The sequence below is a fragment of the Castanea sativa genome, chromosome 1, assembly GCF_040712315.1.
Source record: "Castanea sativa cultivar Marrone di Chiusa Pesio chromosome 1, ASM4071231v1".
NCBI lineage: Eukaryota > Viridiplantae > Streptophyta > Magnoliopsida > Fagales > Fagaceae > Castanea > Castanea sativa.
Genome location: NC_134013.1, coordinates 16,093,026 through 16,111,062, shown reverse-complemented (window position 1 = coordinate 16,111,062; position 18,037 = coordinate 16,093,026). Strand labels below are relative to the sequence as shown.

The 18,037-nt window shown below is 34.3% G+C and overlaps 1 protein-coding gene across 1 annotated transcript; it reads right to left on the bottom strand.

The window, feature by feature from the left end:
- Positions 1-9,794: 9,794 nt before the first annotated feature.
- On the bottom strand, positions 9,795-12,066 carry LOC142622175 (AT-hook motif nuclear-localized protein 25-like). The gene has a single exon (XM_075795607.1). It carries the CDS (start codon positions 11,058-11,060, stop codon positions 10,131-10,133), a length of 930 nt encoding a protein of 309 aa, XP_075651722.1. The 5' UTR covers positions 11,061-12,066; the 3' UTR covers positions 9,795-10,130.
- Between the last annotated feature and the right edge of the window lie 5,971 nt (positions 12,067-18,037).

The following is an 18,037-nucleotide window of genomic DNA, read 5'->3' as shown; positions in this document are numbered from 1 at the left end:
CATACAAAAAATAATAGAATGATATATTTGTATAGATAGAAAGATAAAAAATACTTGAAGAAATATTTTTAAAAAATTGACAATACTTGAAGTAAGTGTTATTTTTTTATATATTATATCCTATTGTATAATATTTATATATATTCTCACGCATTACGTGGGTCTGCTATTAGTACTATCTAAAAGCTAAAACATAGTATTTATTATTTCCATGCTCCTATTATGCCACATCGGTGTAGTATTTCGGTCTACTTTAGTCCATTTGATCAATGTCGGTCCACTTTGGTATGCTTCATTTCTATCCATTCAATCCGCTTCACTTTGGATCACTTTGGTCCACTTGATTCATTTCGGTCCGTTTTAGTTCATTTTGGATCAATTTGGTCCATTTTGGATTGATTGGACCTTAAATTGATTTTTTTTGTAAGTTGCCTTTTCTATTATGAGATAAAAAATCTAAACAAAATAGGCATTAGAAATTAGAGATATGAATCCTAAAAAAGCAATAAAAATGATAAATATTTACAAGATTACCTTAAAATTCAAGTTTCAATAATATAGACATTATACTTGTATTTGGAAAGAAAAAATGCTACAATTCTATACTTACATAATAATTTAAACTTAATGTAACATGTTACACGTGTTCTATGGAATGGGGGTGTACATTTTTTTTAACATTCTTGGACCTGTTCAAATTAGTGAACCAATTATGGTATTTTTTTTAAAATCATTTCATATATATATATAATCACTATGTATTATTGTTGAATGCAAAATACATTACATGTTTCTTTACATAAAACTTGTAAAAATTGAAATTTTTTTAATAACATGTGCACTGTTTAAACTACAAATTTTACATTATATTCTTAAAAAATAATTTTATTACATTTTCTCATGCATCGGGTAGGTTTGCACTAGTAAAAGTAATATTGATGATGAATGTTATTAATTACTTCACCTTTCTATTCTCTCAAGCCCCTTTCTCTCCTGTAAGCAATGAAGACCTTGAGGCCTTAATTCCTTGTTAGCGTGTGGCTGTGATGGGTGATCATATTACATGTTTCACTCTCACACACACAATAACCTCACTTAATGGATGGTGTTTCTTTATAGATGAAGTATTTGTTTCAGTAGAGGGAAGCGAAGCTGGTCTTTTGGATAAGGTTGTGGCTTTCGGGCCGGGTTGATGTATCTAGTCATACAATTGTGTCTATTTCCAAGGGATACAAATTTCCCTATACATACCCTGGACTCTCATTTGCATTTTGACACAATTTTTACAATATATTCTCTTTGCAAACACAAGGTTGCATATTGTGATTACCACCCTAGTGAGACTGCTATCCATGTTTGTGACTAACATTTCTAACTGTATGAAGAAAACAATGCTCGGTGCAGTATCCATGATGGTGAGAAAATAAAAAAGATTGTGTTCAACCTGGAGTGTCCAATACAAGGCTACTGACCTTGATGGAATGCCTACGATTTTTTATAAGCATTTTTGGGAAATCATTAGCAGAGATGTTATCTCAGTTGTCCAAAGCTTCTTCAATGAATGTTTCCTTTTAAAGAACTAAATCACACCTTCATTATCCTCATCTCCAAGTCTAATCGCCTTGCCACGATTTAAAATTTCAGACCTCATAACCTATGTAATGTGGCCTAAAAAAATCAGATCAAACTATCTGTTGATAGATTTAAGCTTATCCTCTCTGGGATTATCAGCCCATGGCAAGTAGCATTCCTTCCAGGAAGGTCAACCCAAGACAGCATCCTTGTTGCTCACAAAATCACTCATTATATGAAAGCTACCAAGTAAAAACTTGGTTATATTGCTATTAAAATTGATCTTGAAAATCTTTTTGATAACATTGACTATCATTTTTTCTCCTCTCCACTCTCAAATATTGTTTTGGGTTATGTGACAGTTGGATTCACCTTATCAAACAATGCATCACAACCCCCTATTCTTTGTTCTTATTAATGGGGTATTATGGGTTTCTTTAAATAAAAAAGGCTTAGGCAAGGTGATCCCATCTCTTCTTTCCTCTTCATTCTTGTTATAGATGTCCTTTCTAGGCTTTTCCCTAAGGCTGAGGGAGATGAGGATATCAAAGGTATCCAAGTATCAACAGGCTGCCCTAGATTTTCTTCTTGTTGTCGATTATCTTGTAATTTTCGTTAGAGATAAAGAAGAGGCTATATTTGCTATAATGCATTACTATAATCAATTCCAAGCATGATCAGGTTATCCATCAACAAAGCTAAATCTTCTATCCTTTTCAACTACACTGGTACCAGCACAAAGAATATATTTATTAGCATGTCTAGCCTCAACATCCTCCAATGAGGTTCCTCCAATTCCTCTTATCTTGGTATCCCTCTCATTTTAGGGAGAACTAAAAGATATATTTTCCAAGATCTCATTTCAAAGATGATACCACAATTGATGGTTGGTGAGCAAAAGTCCTTGCATGCAATGGATAATCCACTTGTATCTTCCAACTTACACCATGTCTACCATATATCTTCCAAAATCCACTTGTATATCTCAATGGATAAGCTCCTAAAGGATTTCTTTCAGAATAGGAATCCCAACTCTAGAGGTTGCCATCTTAAATCTTGGGAGGAAATATGTAAACCGAAATCAACTGGTGGTTTTGAACAAAGGAGATTCCCTGAAGCATATACGGCTCTAATAGCTAAACTCAGTATGCAAATTGCCACTGGCAGTAACAAGTTCTGAGTTCAATGTGTTTTGGAAATATCTAGAAGGTTCCCCATTCCTCTTTGCCTCCTTAAAGCCAATCCATCCTTCACTTGGAATGGAATAAGATATGGAACCTCGATTAGAATTTGGGATGACTCTTGGGTCCTCCACTCCAATGTGATGTGACTCCTTCAAACCTTTTCCAAAACAAGGAGCCCCAAATAATACTTTTGGTTGGCTGATTTGATCAGTAACAGTACCAAGCAATAGGATCCAACTCCCAAGTATGCTTTCTAATTATTTTGATGATGCTGCAGTGCTACTGCTACTCACATCAAACATATCCATCTATCACTAGTTAGCACCATGGACAACTTAATCTGGACCCTTCGCTTGTGCCTATTCAGCTATAAATTTGACTATCTCAAGAATCAAAAATCAAGATTTTTCTCCTTATCAGGGAAAATTCTTAGTTACTCTTGAAGCATGGAGAAATGGTGCTCCCTCTTCTCACATTCATGATGGATTCTACCATAAATTTACTGAGTGAACTCTACCATGAATGTGAGAGGGGTGTTCAAGTAACCCGGGCACCCGACCAAACCGAGCAACCCGCCTGAACCGACTCGCTTGTCGCCTGATCCAACGACTCTGGCAGTCAATGACGGGTCTCAACCCTCCAAACCTGAGTTCAGCAGGTCGAGTGGTGAGTTTTCTCCTTTAAAACCCTAGCCACCCGACCTGCCCGACCACCACTTCAGATCAACCATACTTCGCTCAGATCCGGGGACGATTTTTCCCAGATCTACTTAGATCCAGTGATTTTGGCTTAGATCTGGCGATAGTTTTCAAAAACCCGCTTAGATCTGGTAACTTTGGCTTAGATCCGCGCGATGTTTAAGCTTAGATTGGTAACGTTTCACTCTCCTCCACTCAGATCCGGTGACATTTTATTCTCCTTCTCTCAAATTTGGCCAAGATTTGCTTTCCTCCGCTCGTCGCCGCCCTTCATTAGTTTCAACTGAACCGACCGATCATTTTTTGAAATCCGGTCCGACTCGACCCGTGGTGATCAACGGTCGATTGCAGGTCCGATCCTCTTCCACCCGACTTGAGCAAGTCGAGTCTGGGTTGAGTCCAAACTCGACCCTGACCGACCCGTGGTCAGCCTTAAATGTGAGAAGAGAGAGCATTATTTTTTGTGTTTCGGGGATACCTAAGAGTTGCTACCTTTTAGGCCTCCTAGGTTCCTTGAAGGCTCTTTAGAACAAAAAAGATCCATTTAAGGCTAAGATTTCTGTCTTAGAAAGTTTATTTTGAAAGTCTCCCCTCCACAATATGTCTCTCTTAATTCCAAATTCAACATTCAAAAAACATCATGTCTGGAATAACTCAGTTTGGCCTCTCAACTTTGCCACTCCCTATTTCGAACAATGCAATGTTTTGGGCTCCTCACCATTTTGGTTGGCTCAGATTCGACTTTGATGTCTCAGTCATACATGATATATCCTTTTTGGCCATAATCTACAGGAATCATAAGGGTCAACCCTTCCATGCATGGATCAATGCCAGCGAGGAAACTAGTATAGTTTCTACAAGTGGATGTCATCGTTTGCCACATTTGGAAGGTAGTGATCAAGCTAAACAAAGATATGTTGCAAAACAAAGGAGAAATTTATTTTGGACACGGGAGGCCTAATTTGCCACATGAAGCTCAACACACTTAATTCATGGCTTAACTTTATTTATTTATTTTTTTGAGAAGGAAGACCTTGAACTTTTATTGAAAAAACTTAGTCAATATCAGTTAAAAGTATACATTATTAAGGTATAGTGGAACATCCCCCATCCACACAGAAAAATCACTAACATGTAAGGTTATGAGTTAAAACATTACCTAATCCACGAGTATGTGCAAAAATAATGTAACCAAAGGCAGCAATAGAAGACTGGATATCAAAAATCAAATTCATGGCTTAACTTCATTTTCTCTATTCGTATAATATCACAAACTAGGGTCTAATTGTCAGTCTACACTTTCTCCTTCCTTAGCCCCTTGCCTTCCATTTTATTCATTTACTAGCCGATAATCCGTACAATCAGTGGCGGAGCTAGGAAATTTTCTTAGGGGGATAGTGAATATATTTTTGTGTAATTTTTAGATTTATTACCAAATGTAAAATAAATTAATGAAAAATTTCAAAAGCTAGGGGGGGCCATGGCCCCCCTTGGCACCCCCCTAGCTCCGCCTATGCGTACAATATATAGTAAATTTTAACAAAATACAATCTTCTCTATCTTATTTTATTTTTCTAAATACTAACTTGATAATATTAATAGACATTTTTTTTTTGAGAAACACACACACATGACATTTATTAAAGTTATATTTATTAATAGAATTATTTATTTGTAAAAATATTCTAATATGTTATTCTATTCTACATTTTATAAAGAAAAGAATTTAAATCAAAATATTAATAGTGGTATATTTATACAAAACTTCTACTCAGAGAATTCACAATTTTATAAAAATCTTTATAAATTTTTATTTAATAAAACAATATATATTAAAATTTGATGTGAAAAAATAAAATAAAATATTTAAAAGTTTATGGGTAAGAAATCAACAAATAGTCAAAATCTTCAAATTCTATATATATATTATAAATTTATTTAAAAATATGAATTTAATTGAAAAAATTAAAAAAAATGAATTAACAAATAACAAACTCCTAATAATGAGAAAAGACATGGTTGGGGGCACAGAAAATGAAATGAATGTGAGATGGGACAGAAAAAACTAGGGTATATGCCTCTCCCAGGATATGATATCTTCGCTGCATTATTAATTTATTTGCCTGACATCTTTGCAACATGAAGATAGACATTGGTGTGCAAATAGTCCAGTGCATGCACTCTCTCTCTCTCTCTCTCTCTCTCTCGTATGTGTGCTCGGAGTGACAGTTGACACTAAATACAGTGCAAAATGGGTCTCCCAGTACCCAAAAAAACTAACAAGCTCATGATACCAACACTTTGCTCCACCAACTTTGATAATTCCCTCCTGCATGCTTCTTTTTATTTCTTCCAACTTGATTACAAATGGAAGAAAAAGAAGAAGAACTGGAAATAGATAATTCAGGTAAAAAGAATCTTCCTTTTGAAGATCTTTAGGAAATAGGAATACATTGATAGCATCTTTTTCATCACATTATAACAAAGAAGGCTAATTATTACATACACCAGTGTGTAAGGAGTGTGTGCACTATATCAATTGAAATCGTGTCTCTAAAATATGATTTTATAATAATAACTGAAATTGTGTTTTCAAAATACGATTTCTAAATTTTTAGTACTGATGTTTGCAACTACTTGTGTGCAACAAACATTACCATATAACAAATGCTGAACATAATTAACAAAGAAATAAACAAATTGCACAATTTATGTTATACAGGTGACTGTTAACCTGAAAGAATTTATACATATTGGTACATCAAATTATTGAGGAGTACTATCTTCTCCTTTTAGCATTTTAGTTTCTGAAAGAATCCATGCATAACATCAAATCATTGAGGGATACATATATAGAAAAATTGCAAGCCTATCCTAGAGGCAATGAACCCAAAATAGGAAAATTGCAAGCGTATGTATATGATGCTAATTAATTTTCAAGGGTTTAGAATAAGGCTGTTGTTGATTATCTATATATCACCTTTCATCAAGTTACAATATTGGAAAAGGAACAGTCTTTTTGTTGTTAATAATTTGATAGTTACAAATTTACAATGAAGAGGAGGGAATTGAACCTTAAATGTCCCCTTTAGAGACATTAGGAACTACCAACTAATTGAATTATAAGACTTTTTGATAAAAAAAAAATCAAACTCTTGTCTATCCTAATCCTAGATCTTGCTCTAAGAACTTAATTATACATGCTCTACCACTCCCCTTTATATGATAGAGCTTTCAATGGTAGACAGCTATTGAACTAACCTTATTATCTAATTATCTTATGAATTTAGTCTCTTGGCACTTCATATTTCATGTAATCTTTATCCGTTTCAAGTCCCATCCATTGGGTCCCAAATAATATTATATAAAAAAACTATTAATTCAAAATAGCAATTACACACAAGAACACAAATATATTTACATGAAAAACCCTTTCTCTTTGAAGGGAAAAACCACGGGACAAACTCCAAATAATTTCACTTTATATTACGTGGGCTGGATTTCATTGGTGCCGTGCACCTAACACCATCTACTCTCAAATATATAAATATAATATATAGAATACTGTCAAATTATTGTGTGTTTCAATTACAGGTAAGACTGTCAAAAACCTTTGAGCTCAAGTGACCTAGAGTTCAAATCTCACTTCACCATTGTAACTATCGAATTTATCAACAAATTTAAATTACAGGGAAGACCATGACCTATAGAAGAAGGCTTCCTATCTTGAGACCAAAGGTAAAAGAAATAGAATACCAGGGGAAAAAAGAAGAAGAAGAAGAAAGTGGATGAAGCATGCATGTAATGCAATGTATCAAGCCAGTTTTGAATACCACTGCGAAGTAAAGTTTTAAGAAATTGTTCATGCTCTACTATACATAATGAAGAACAGGAAAATATTGCTCTCTTTCACGTTGGACCAATAGTGCGCACTATGTTATTCAATCTTATCGCCCAACCTCTAGTAGTCAAAATCAATTTCTTTTCTTCTGCATGCACCAATCTGCCACATACAGCCTTGGTATCTCTTACATGAATTTTTCGAGAACATGAAGTAATATATACTATTGCTTTCACATCAGTCAAAAAACTAATTAAGATAAAAATTAAACGAGTCTCAAGTTCAATGCTCATCGTTTTAATCAACTACTGCTGATGATGCACTCAATGGTCAATGCACAAAGTCTCATCAAACAACTGTATCAATTTTCGCTTAATCCATGCATGCATCTCTTGACTTTCTATATACATATATCTAAATAACTTCCATAACAGTTGCTATCCAGCCCTAGGAGGGGTGGCCCAGTTGGTGTGGGATCCCACATGCATGCATGAGGTCATTCGTTCAAGTCGTGGTGGGTACCATGTGGAGGTGGGTTCCTAGCATGCATTACACCCATCCGTGACTCTCTTAGGGTGCTAGGGTGAGGTCTGTGACACCTCGGTCACAGTAGCTATGACTCAATTCAATATTCCCTAGCAGAAGTTGCCCTTATTAGGTCACGCCCTGGGGCTCCCCTTTTTCTCTCTTCAACAGTTGCTATCTAGAAGTAGGACTACTTGTAATTCTAGAACAAAGCTAATACACGTACGTTTCCTACTGTTTGATCTTAGTCCATATATCATAATACCTAGGTATAAAGTTCTTCAGTGGTACTGAATTTGGCTTATTTTTGTTGAAAAGAATTGTAAGGTCTACGAAAGTGCCATCTGTTTGGTATTTCCAGTGATAAAATGAAGGGAATTGGAGAATTTAATAGGAGGGGATCTTATCGCATCAAGTAATACGACTTTTATAAATGCATTCTTTCTCTCTGTGCTTATGTATCGATTATGGTAGACATGAATTAGATGACTAAAACATTGTCCAATAAAACGAATATCAGTGATTGGCGGAGCCAAAAAATTTTCTCAGGGACAGTGAATACATTTTTGTATACCTTTTAGATTTATTACCAAATTTAAAAGAAAAATAATGGAAAATTTAAAAAGCTGGGGGAGGGCATGGCCCCCTTGGCACCCCCCTAGCTCGGCCTATTGTGTGCAAGGTAATTAAGCAATTTATAGAGCTGGTAGGAAAGTTCCGTATTATTAACTGCGGAAGATCAATACAGACAGGCCACTTGGGGTTTGGTATTTGCATGATTCAAAAGTTACTGATTTTGAGGAAATTTAGGGCATAAAATCAAGCATTTCAAAAACCAACCAGAAGGAGAACATATTCCCAAGTTTCCAAATCAAAATTTCCCCTTTCCCAAGTTTCAAAGTCACAAAATACAACCAATTCCTAAGATTTTTATCTCTTTTTCTAGGTTCTCGACAGAACTTGATGATAAATGTATTATAAGTTTTACTTCGTAATGTTTATAAACTGATATAGAAATGTATGTGATTAATTAATTTCAACCACCTATTTAAAATGTGTTTAGGTGATTGGTGATACATCATACATTATATTCTAAGCTCTATGTAATAAAATTTATAATATTCCAAGCATTACTCAAACACTTATCGCAAAATATAATATTAAATTTTTGGTTTTCTTAGAGAACAAGGTCTGGTTCCATTCCTTTAAAATCCAAAAGTGTTAAACAGGTGGTCAAATGTTGTAGGCCATTAGACACATAAAATATTTTATTTCCAAGGCTCTTAACACTAAATGTTTATGTTTTATAACTGACAAGATAAACGTTACTGCTGTAACGTTTGGTCAGCCAACTGCAAGTTGGCATGGCAGGAGAGATAGAGGAGTAAAGCAAAAAATGAACTTAAAGGTAGCAAAAAGACGGAGAACATTGATTCATGCAGCAAGCAAAAACTATCTGCAATATGGACTCAGGATGTTTGGCCAGACAAAAATAAAAGATATATATATATATATATATATATATATATATATATATATATATATATATTTATATGATTAAACTATTCAGCTAAAAGAAAAATAGATAATTAAACTATTCAGCTAAAAGAAAAGTGGATAATTTAATTTGTTTATATAATTAAAAAAAATATGCACTAGGTAGTAGGTTCATACTTCATACCAATGACACCATAAGTTCCCATATTGTGTAAAATTTGTCAGAAATTCACAATTGAAACACATTCTTTAATTCTACTTTTCAATAAAAATAAAGCATACGATGATGTGCTCCTCATGAGATGGAAACTCCTAAATAAGCCCTAGAGATGTTCATCATAGCAGTCATAACCACAATACAACTATCACTTATGCATAAAACTAGCTGAAATAAGTAGAATGACATTCAAGAACCCAAATGGTTTTGTAAAGTCATACAAATTACTGACCTTTTGAGAGAAGTCTGAAATCCTTAACTTGCTCCAACCTGGGTTTCTTCCAGTTCCACTGGATAGTACTAAGCCCTTCATTCATAAATTTACAAGTTAATTAAACATTCAAGAAAACCTTTTCTTGTTTCTCTTCCAGTTTGTAAAGATAAGAGGAGGAGCAATTTGTTAAAATTCTATCACAAACATTTTTATCATACAACCAAAAAAGAAGCTGGCTAGCTACATGATCTTCCTCTCATCAACATCATCATCATCCTCCACCGTCACCAATTATTCAAAAGCTGAGAAAATTGAATTAATCTCGCTGGATCAACCCCTACAATCACTCAAAATCTAATACTACTAGAAACCCACCCAGTAATTAAAAAGGAGGCCTTGCAGCACTCCCAGTACCCCATCCAAATAGATCACCTGAAAATGGAAAATTTCCCATATTATTATTATTCCCTCCCACACTAAAAAGAGCACCGCCGCCGCCGCCGCTTCCACTTCCTCCACCACCTTCACCAAGTTGTGCAGCTCCGGCACCACCAGTGACTCCTGAAGACTGTGAAGCAGTGGATTGGACTTGTACAGTACCTTCTTCTGGGTCATCCAGAGGTAATCTTTCAAACACAGCGTTAGCAAACGAAGCAGCCATTAAAACCACAGGACCCGAAGCAACCAAAGGACCAACGACGCTTCCCCCAACCACTTGTCCTTGCCCACCAGACAAAAATATCGATAAACCACCCGCACCAGGCGGAGCAGGAGGAGGCAACACAGTCCCCGACAAGGAAAGAATCTCGAACCGACCGTGCAGTGTCACCACACTACTCCCCGCAGGTTGTTTCAAAGTAACATTCACCACTGTCCCAGTTCCACTCAACACACAAACCCCTCTCCCTCTTCTCCTCGCGTAATTCGACACGCTCTCCACTATGTCCGCAGCGTTCGACACTTCCAGCACGTGCGATCGGAGCGCGTTCGGACTGTCCCGAGTTACGATTATCGGTGGCTTCGGCTTGTTCTTCGATCCAGGTGGTCGGCCACGTGGACGGCGGTTCGAGTTTGTAGTGGCTGCACCGGAGCTTGTGGCTTGTGCATCGGAGTCATGCTTGTGATCTCCTTCGTCTGGAGAGTCCGGAGAATCGGAAGGTTGAGGATTATCAATAGAAAGAGGTCTCTGAGTCTGAGTCTGAGTCTGAGTCTGATTCTGATTCTGAAGGTGCAGTTCAGGCCTGAGAAGGTGATGAACATAGCGAGCTGAACCGGCTTGACCTGGGTTTTGTTCATTGTTGTAACCCGCCATGGCCACATCTACTCTCTCCCACCACTTATTAGTATTATTTGCCAGCTTTCTCTCTCTCTGTTCTTTGAGACTTAGACTCAAAGCAAAAGCCAAACCAAACCACCGCCTCAAGTTAACTGTTTTCTCAAGCAAAGACTTGAAGAATCTAGCTGCTCAAGCTTTTATCTTTATCCACAAAGATATATATAGCTGCAGAGATTCTTGAAAAACTCACAGATTGAGAACGAGGAAAATATGAAAGAAGAAGGAAATTCAACAAAGTATTTTAGATCCGGGGTCAAGATTTGAACTTGGGGAGTGATCGGTTACGAATTATGGTAAAACTTAGGAGGGATCTTATTCTGCACAGTTTTCTGTATAGTTCAACAGAAACTAGCAGTTACATAAAGACCCAACAAAAGGCTGTAATTTCCAAGTACTGTTGTGTCAAGTCAAGAGCTTTGTGTTCTTCGGCTTTTTACTGACAATCAAACCAAAGACCATGACCATGACCACTCCAAAGGTAGCTCCAAATTCTTGTGTAGCTGCTTCTGAACCATAGATGTTTCTGTATCCGAATCAGATCGTACGGATGAAATAATTAAAGATATGGGGTAGTGATGGTATATTATGGGGGTAGCAAATTAGTACTTGTAAAATATATATGTACTACTATCAGCAAAGTATATACGTACTAGCTAGTTTGAAAGCAGAGAAAGGACACTCATCAGTTTGTCAATGAGAATTCTGAGTGAAGTTTCCCACTGTCGAGCTGTGAAGACAGAGAAGAGAGAAAAAAAAAAAAGAAAAAAAAGCAGCAATAGGAAGTTCTTCCGGAGAAAACCACGCGCTAGCTTTCAGTGATGAAGGAAATTAATGGAGCTACGAAGAGAGAAATATAGTTTTGTGAGAGAGCTTTGAGAGGAGAAAATGGTGGAAAAGCGTGCGGTAAAAGCGGAACCCAAGCAATTACCAAGACAAATACTTTGTCACATGAGAGAAACCCAATTCTCTCTTCTCGATTCTCAATTCTCAATTCGTAATTCTCACTTCTCACCCTCCTCTCTGGCGCGTATATATTTTCTTAATACTTTACTAACTATTTTTAATTAGTTTTTGTTTATGCACCTCATGCATATTTCTCTTTAAAAAAAATAAAATAAAAATATTTTAATCCTTTTCAAATTTTTTTGTAAAAACAAAATTATTTTTTAATGTAAAAAAATCCAATCTGAAAAAAAATAATTTTTGCGCATGACCTGCATGTGTCCCATTATAGTTTTATATAAAAAATCCAATTAGTTGCACGGTAGGTAATCATTTGGGATTAATATTGAAGCTTTGATAGGTTGAAAGAGTCATATATGGTTTATTCAAAATAGCCAAACGTCAATTTTTTTACATTTTATAAAAAAATTTTCTCCACGCGCCTCAGAGCAGCGTGATATTACTGCTCATCTAATTCGGCAAAAGTTGCATCAACTAGAAAAAATTTGTGCAACTTGATGGCCTAGAAAACTGTAATTAGGGGAATGCATAAGATGCAAATTACATGTTAGAGAGCAAGGCATATGTTCCTCTAACCACGATTAATTAACTAACCTTGCTCTGAAATTGAGTTTAAAAACTTCTCTTTTAAAAAAAGTTCTTTCTTTATGTATATTTTGGGCTTTGTGTTTCGATAAGACATCAATGTTTCGAATGGTTCTCTTGTCACGCAATTGAGATACAGAAAAAAGCCACCTCACAAAACCTCTCACTTATTGGTTTTTGAAATAGGTATTTCTAAAAAAAAGAAAAGAAGATCAAAAGATCATAATTCTTAGAGGAACATAAAGCTTTATTTCTTTTCATTTGGGAGGCAACATAAAACTTCTTTGAAAAAAGAAAATTTCCTAAATGAATTAAATCTTTGAGCAGTTAAATTACTGTTAGGGGAGGCTAATTGATGGTCATGGATGAACTTATTTTTATTTTTTATTTTTTAAAAATTGATAAAATTGAATCAAACTATCAAAATATAATTATATTTAAAAAATAAAGTTTATAAAAGCTCCAAATAAAAATATACTAACATAATAAACTAAAATAAGCCAACCCTCTTGGTGTCTTTAATGGGAGTCTAGAGTTCAAATTTTCCTTTTTTTCCAATTTTTGAATTATTGGGGAAAAAAATCCTATCTCCTTTTACTTCTCTCTCTCCCTCTCTCTTCCTTGTAACTAAACTTACCCACAAGCAAAGAAACTAGTAGTGCTATTAATATCTAATGCAATTTCTTGAGGAGTGAAAATTTTAGGGAGACTCCAATTAAGTAGTAATATATATAACAGTTGGAATATATATATATATATATATATATATATATATATATATATATATATATATATATATATATATATATATACCACTAAACCCAAAAGTTTTAGAGGCATTCACATTTGTGTGAATCCCTTATTTTATACTCTAGTTTTTCCCCATAAATTGGAATTTTATTCTTTTTTAGAGTGCCCAATGTCATTGCTCTAAGTTTTTAAGTTTTGGTTCAATTATGTTATATTACCCATTTACCATTATCATTAATATTCAATGTGAAACTTCACTCATAAGTCATAGTCATATTTGCTTGACTTTGATATAATAGATGTTATAGATACCCTATTAATTTTGATACCCGTTTAACAGAAAAATGCAGTGAATTAACAAAAATGAGAGACAACAACAAAATAAAAATACCCCTTCTAAACACTAGCCTATAAACACAACAAGAATTACACTTACATCTCATGCATTTTATTTTCTTGAGTTTATTGTATTAATTACAGATATTGAATTTGTAGAGAACAAAGTAAGTTAAAGATGAATTAAGTTTCTACGATCTATATAAAAAGACCATGATAGGGATTATCGCTCTAAAAACAATACATTTGGACACTGAGCTTATCATAGAATTACAATGCAATTACATAATTAAAAAATTCAAGGTTAAAGGGGTAAAATATAAAATTTTAATACAACTTTCATGAAAAATATAAAAAAGTTGTCAAAAAAATTTGTTATTTTATTTTTCTATAAAAAGTTTCTAATTAAAAAAAAAAAAACCAATTTTCTTAAAACATCCATTAACTTTTATCTATTATAAATGGTAGGGGAAAAAGGTGTTCTTTGGTAGTGTCCATTTTTTAAGGTTGCTTGAACCTTCATGCTTCTGGGAAACAAGCAGGTTGATCTCTGGAAAACACTTAAAGCTTCCAGTCTTTCCAACAGACATTTTCTCGCAATTGTAAGCAGGGTTACATTGATTAATAACGATAAAAGTGTGCTAATAATTAAATATCATATTTAATGCGGTTTTCTTTTTTGTTTAAATTATTGAAGTATTGTAGTTCATGAATGCAATATGGCCTTGTTGATTTCCAAGAAAAGAAATTATGATACCAAAGTAACGTTTCAAAAAGGAAATAGCACTAAATACAAAACTGATAACGCTGCATGACTGCAAACCTTAAACTCGTTGATTGGGTGTAAAAATCAATAAAAAAAAATTTACTAGCTAAACACTTTTTATTATGAATTTTGTTAACTTTTAAGAAATACTTTGAAATATTTTTATGGAAAAAATAAAATAACTGATTTTTTGGATATATTTTTATAAAAATACAGTTTCAAAATTTTTTAAAATTATTTATTAACAAATATTTTAAAAGCATTCATTATACCGAAATTTAACACTCAGTGGCACACGGATTAATTTGATTATAATTAATGACAAAGGCGAAGAGAAAAACAAAACCAAACCAAGACCATTTTGCCTTGGCCGGCCGAATGTTGTGAAATTATCCACCTGCTGAGATTTAATCTAACGGAAATGGTACAGGTTTCGGGAACGTGCATGCATGGAACGGCGTACAGATTAAACGCTTGATGCTAGGCCCAGCTCTGCGCAATGATCCCGTACGTTTAATAACTGGGACCCAATGACCCTTCGAGGCTTCAAGTGATCAGAAACATTTCAAAGCTAAATTATGTAAGCCCACAGTTCCGAGAAGGTATACCCCACATCAGGAATATTTTTTCAAGGCTCTCACAGCACGTGGGTGGGGCTCACTTACACGGGCGTACACTTTTTTTCTCCACCTAAATTTATACATTAGGTAAGTCTGCGTTAATATGTGATTGGATTACACGAGTCTTTTTACATGTCGGTGAAAATATTTTTTATTGCATGCATTTGACCATATTATGTCAACTTTAGGAGCGGAGTCATGTCTATGAGTGGGGCCATGACCTTCTCCAAAATTTTGAAATATTTTTAAATATATATAGTTATTTCAATGTTTTTAAAATTTAGAATATAAAAATAAGAGTTGGTCTTTTCAAATATTTGAATTAATTAGTCTAATGATGTTTTTTTTATAAAATAATTGGTATAATATTTATAGAGAAATAAATTTATTTTTTGCTATTTTATTTTTTATTGTAAAATATGATGATTAACAAGTCATTAACCTATTAAAAAAAATCTTGTCGCTAAAACTATATATGAAATGTCTTTTTAGTTGTCACATAATAAGTTAGAGCAAGATAGTTTCAAATATATTTAGAACATAACTTATTCTTCCAAGTTTTAGATCATTCATGTTTTTAAAAATTTTATTAGTTCAATGGCAAGATTTTTTACATACCTTAGTATAAAAATTAGATATTTTTATTGAAAATGAAGCTTTTTAAGAATTTAACTATGAAAATGGTAAAAATAAATTTTATTTTATGAAAAATCACTATCAAATATAATTTTGATTAAAAATATTAAAATTTTTCTTTCTTTTTGGATATATAATATATATATATATAAAATAAAAATTATTTTGATAAATATATTAATATTGTAACTTGGCTTTGCAAAAATTTCTGACTCCGTTCCTGGGACTTACACCCCAATCATGAGTTAATACATTAGCAAAGCGTGAATTTGGGTTCGGAGAGAAGTTTGTCTCTAACGTTATTCATGAATTATTGGTTGAAACTTCTAGATGTAGGTTCAGTATATGTTCACAGTTTCACAGTTTCACACAAGCCATACATATTCTAAGATGTCTAGAAGGGATGATAGTGTATTCTTTGAGTGTGAGGGAATTAAAGGCTTTCAAAAAAAGTGGGCTTCAGTACACTCAGCGGTCTGAGCCCCTCAATCAATCCTCATAGACACGTGCTTGAATGGCACAAAGCCAGCAGAGGTCACGTGCGGTCAAGATGTCAGGGACAGTGAGGTGGTCAGACCACGTGGAATATGTCGGGACATCGGAACTTGGTCAACCTTATCTGGTGCCATATGGATCGAGTAGTATTTATCACGATGATGATCCACACCAATACCTATCTTAACTCTTAAGGGTTCAGATCGAGGCAAGAGAGAGAGATGACTGAAAATCAGGGCTGTTTGGTGGCAACCAACTTTGTCTCTGTCCTTGCTTACTACTACTCCCCAGCACACGGAAAAGCATCCTCTTGCCCCCAATTACTCCCCAACCACACATTATATTCCTCTTTAATGGGTTACATAGAGTATCACATTTTACATATGGGTCCCCCTACCCAAATATTATTAGTCCTAGATAACCCATATATAACATGTCAGCATCAGTTTGCTAATGTGGTTTACACTGCATGGATGCATTTGCGTGACATGTATGATGTATATATATACACATCCACACGGCTCTTTCCATGATAAGACAAACTTGCTAGTTGCAGCACTCAAAAATGGAAAATTACCCGTGACCACAGGGACTAAGAGACTTGCGAGCTACGGCGCTGGTGATTCAAGACTGTCCTAATGGACAAATAAAAGGATAGAATGTGTACTTCTAGAAGTGGATATGTTACTGTTTCTATATTTAGACTGCCTAGCATCACACACAAACAATGTATCTTACATATATATATCCTTTCTTGGCTAAATTAAGAATCCACATGATGACTGATCAAGTTGTCTATATCTACGACTACAAGTTTACATAAATCCCACCTACATAAAAATGGGGGAAAAAGACAGAGAGAGAAAAAAAAGAAGAAGGAAGGAATTAATCATGATCAAATCCTAAACAACAATCATCATTAAAAAAGAGAGAGTAAAATTAATAATTTATAACTCACATATGTTGGGCTATGCTAAACTTAATTTTTGTTTGATTCGAATTATGATCTGACCTGATATAAAAGTGTCATAGTTTTAATTGAAAATTTTCTGAGGCTTAATTCATAGAGCGAAGAGCCCAAGCCATTGTCTCAGGAGAAATTTTTTGACCTGTTTCTTTGCCAACCGTGAATCCCCAACCCGATATAAATATCGTTACTTCATATATATATATATTAGGATTTAATGTGTTGTTTTAGAGAAAAAACTGTGTACTACCCCACTTTGTATAATTTCCCTAAAAATAGCAAAATCACTACAACTTCGTGAACGTAGACAAACTGTCGAACTACATAATTTCTTGTGTCGTGCACTTAGCCCCTCCACCCCCCACCCCCTTTTTTTTTCCTCACATATCTGGAATATCGGGTATATTCGCAACAATACAATCATATATAATATTGATAAAATTTAGGTATAGTATCTTAGATGTTGTTCTTTAAATTTCTATCTTAAGATTTAGCTATGTCGTTACTTAACTAAAAAATACACTTCTATCTCATAAGAAAAAATTCACATTGCAAAATCTTAAGAGGAGAACTATTATATATATATGAAACCTCTTATTTTCCAAAACATTTTTGCACTATAATGGAACCTCTTAACTTTTTTTCTTTTTTTTTTTTGTTGAGAAACTGGAACCTTATAACTTAAATTCACATTAATCAAAGGTTCTAAAAAAAAAAAGAAAAGAACAAAGAAAGGCATAAACTTAGGTGCCGTGCTATGGACAAGATGACAAGAACAAAGAGTGAAAAGACCCAGAGATAGATGAACTGGAAAGGTTGAACAACCAAGTCAGCA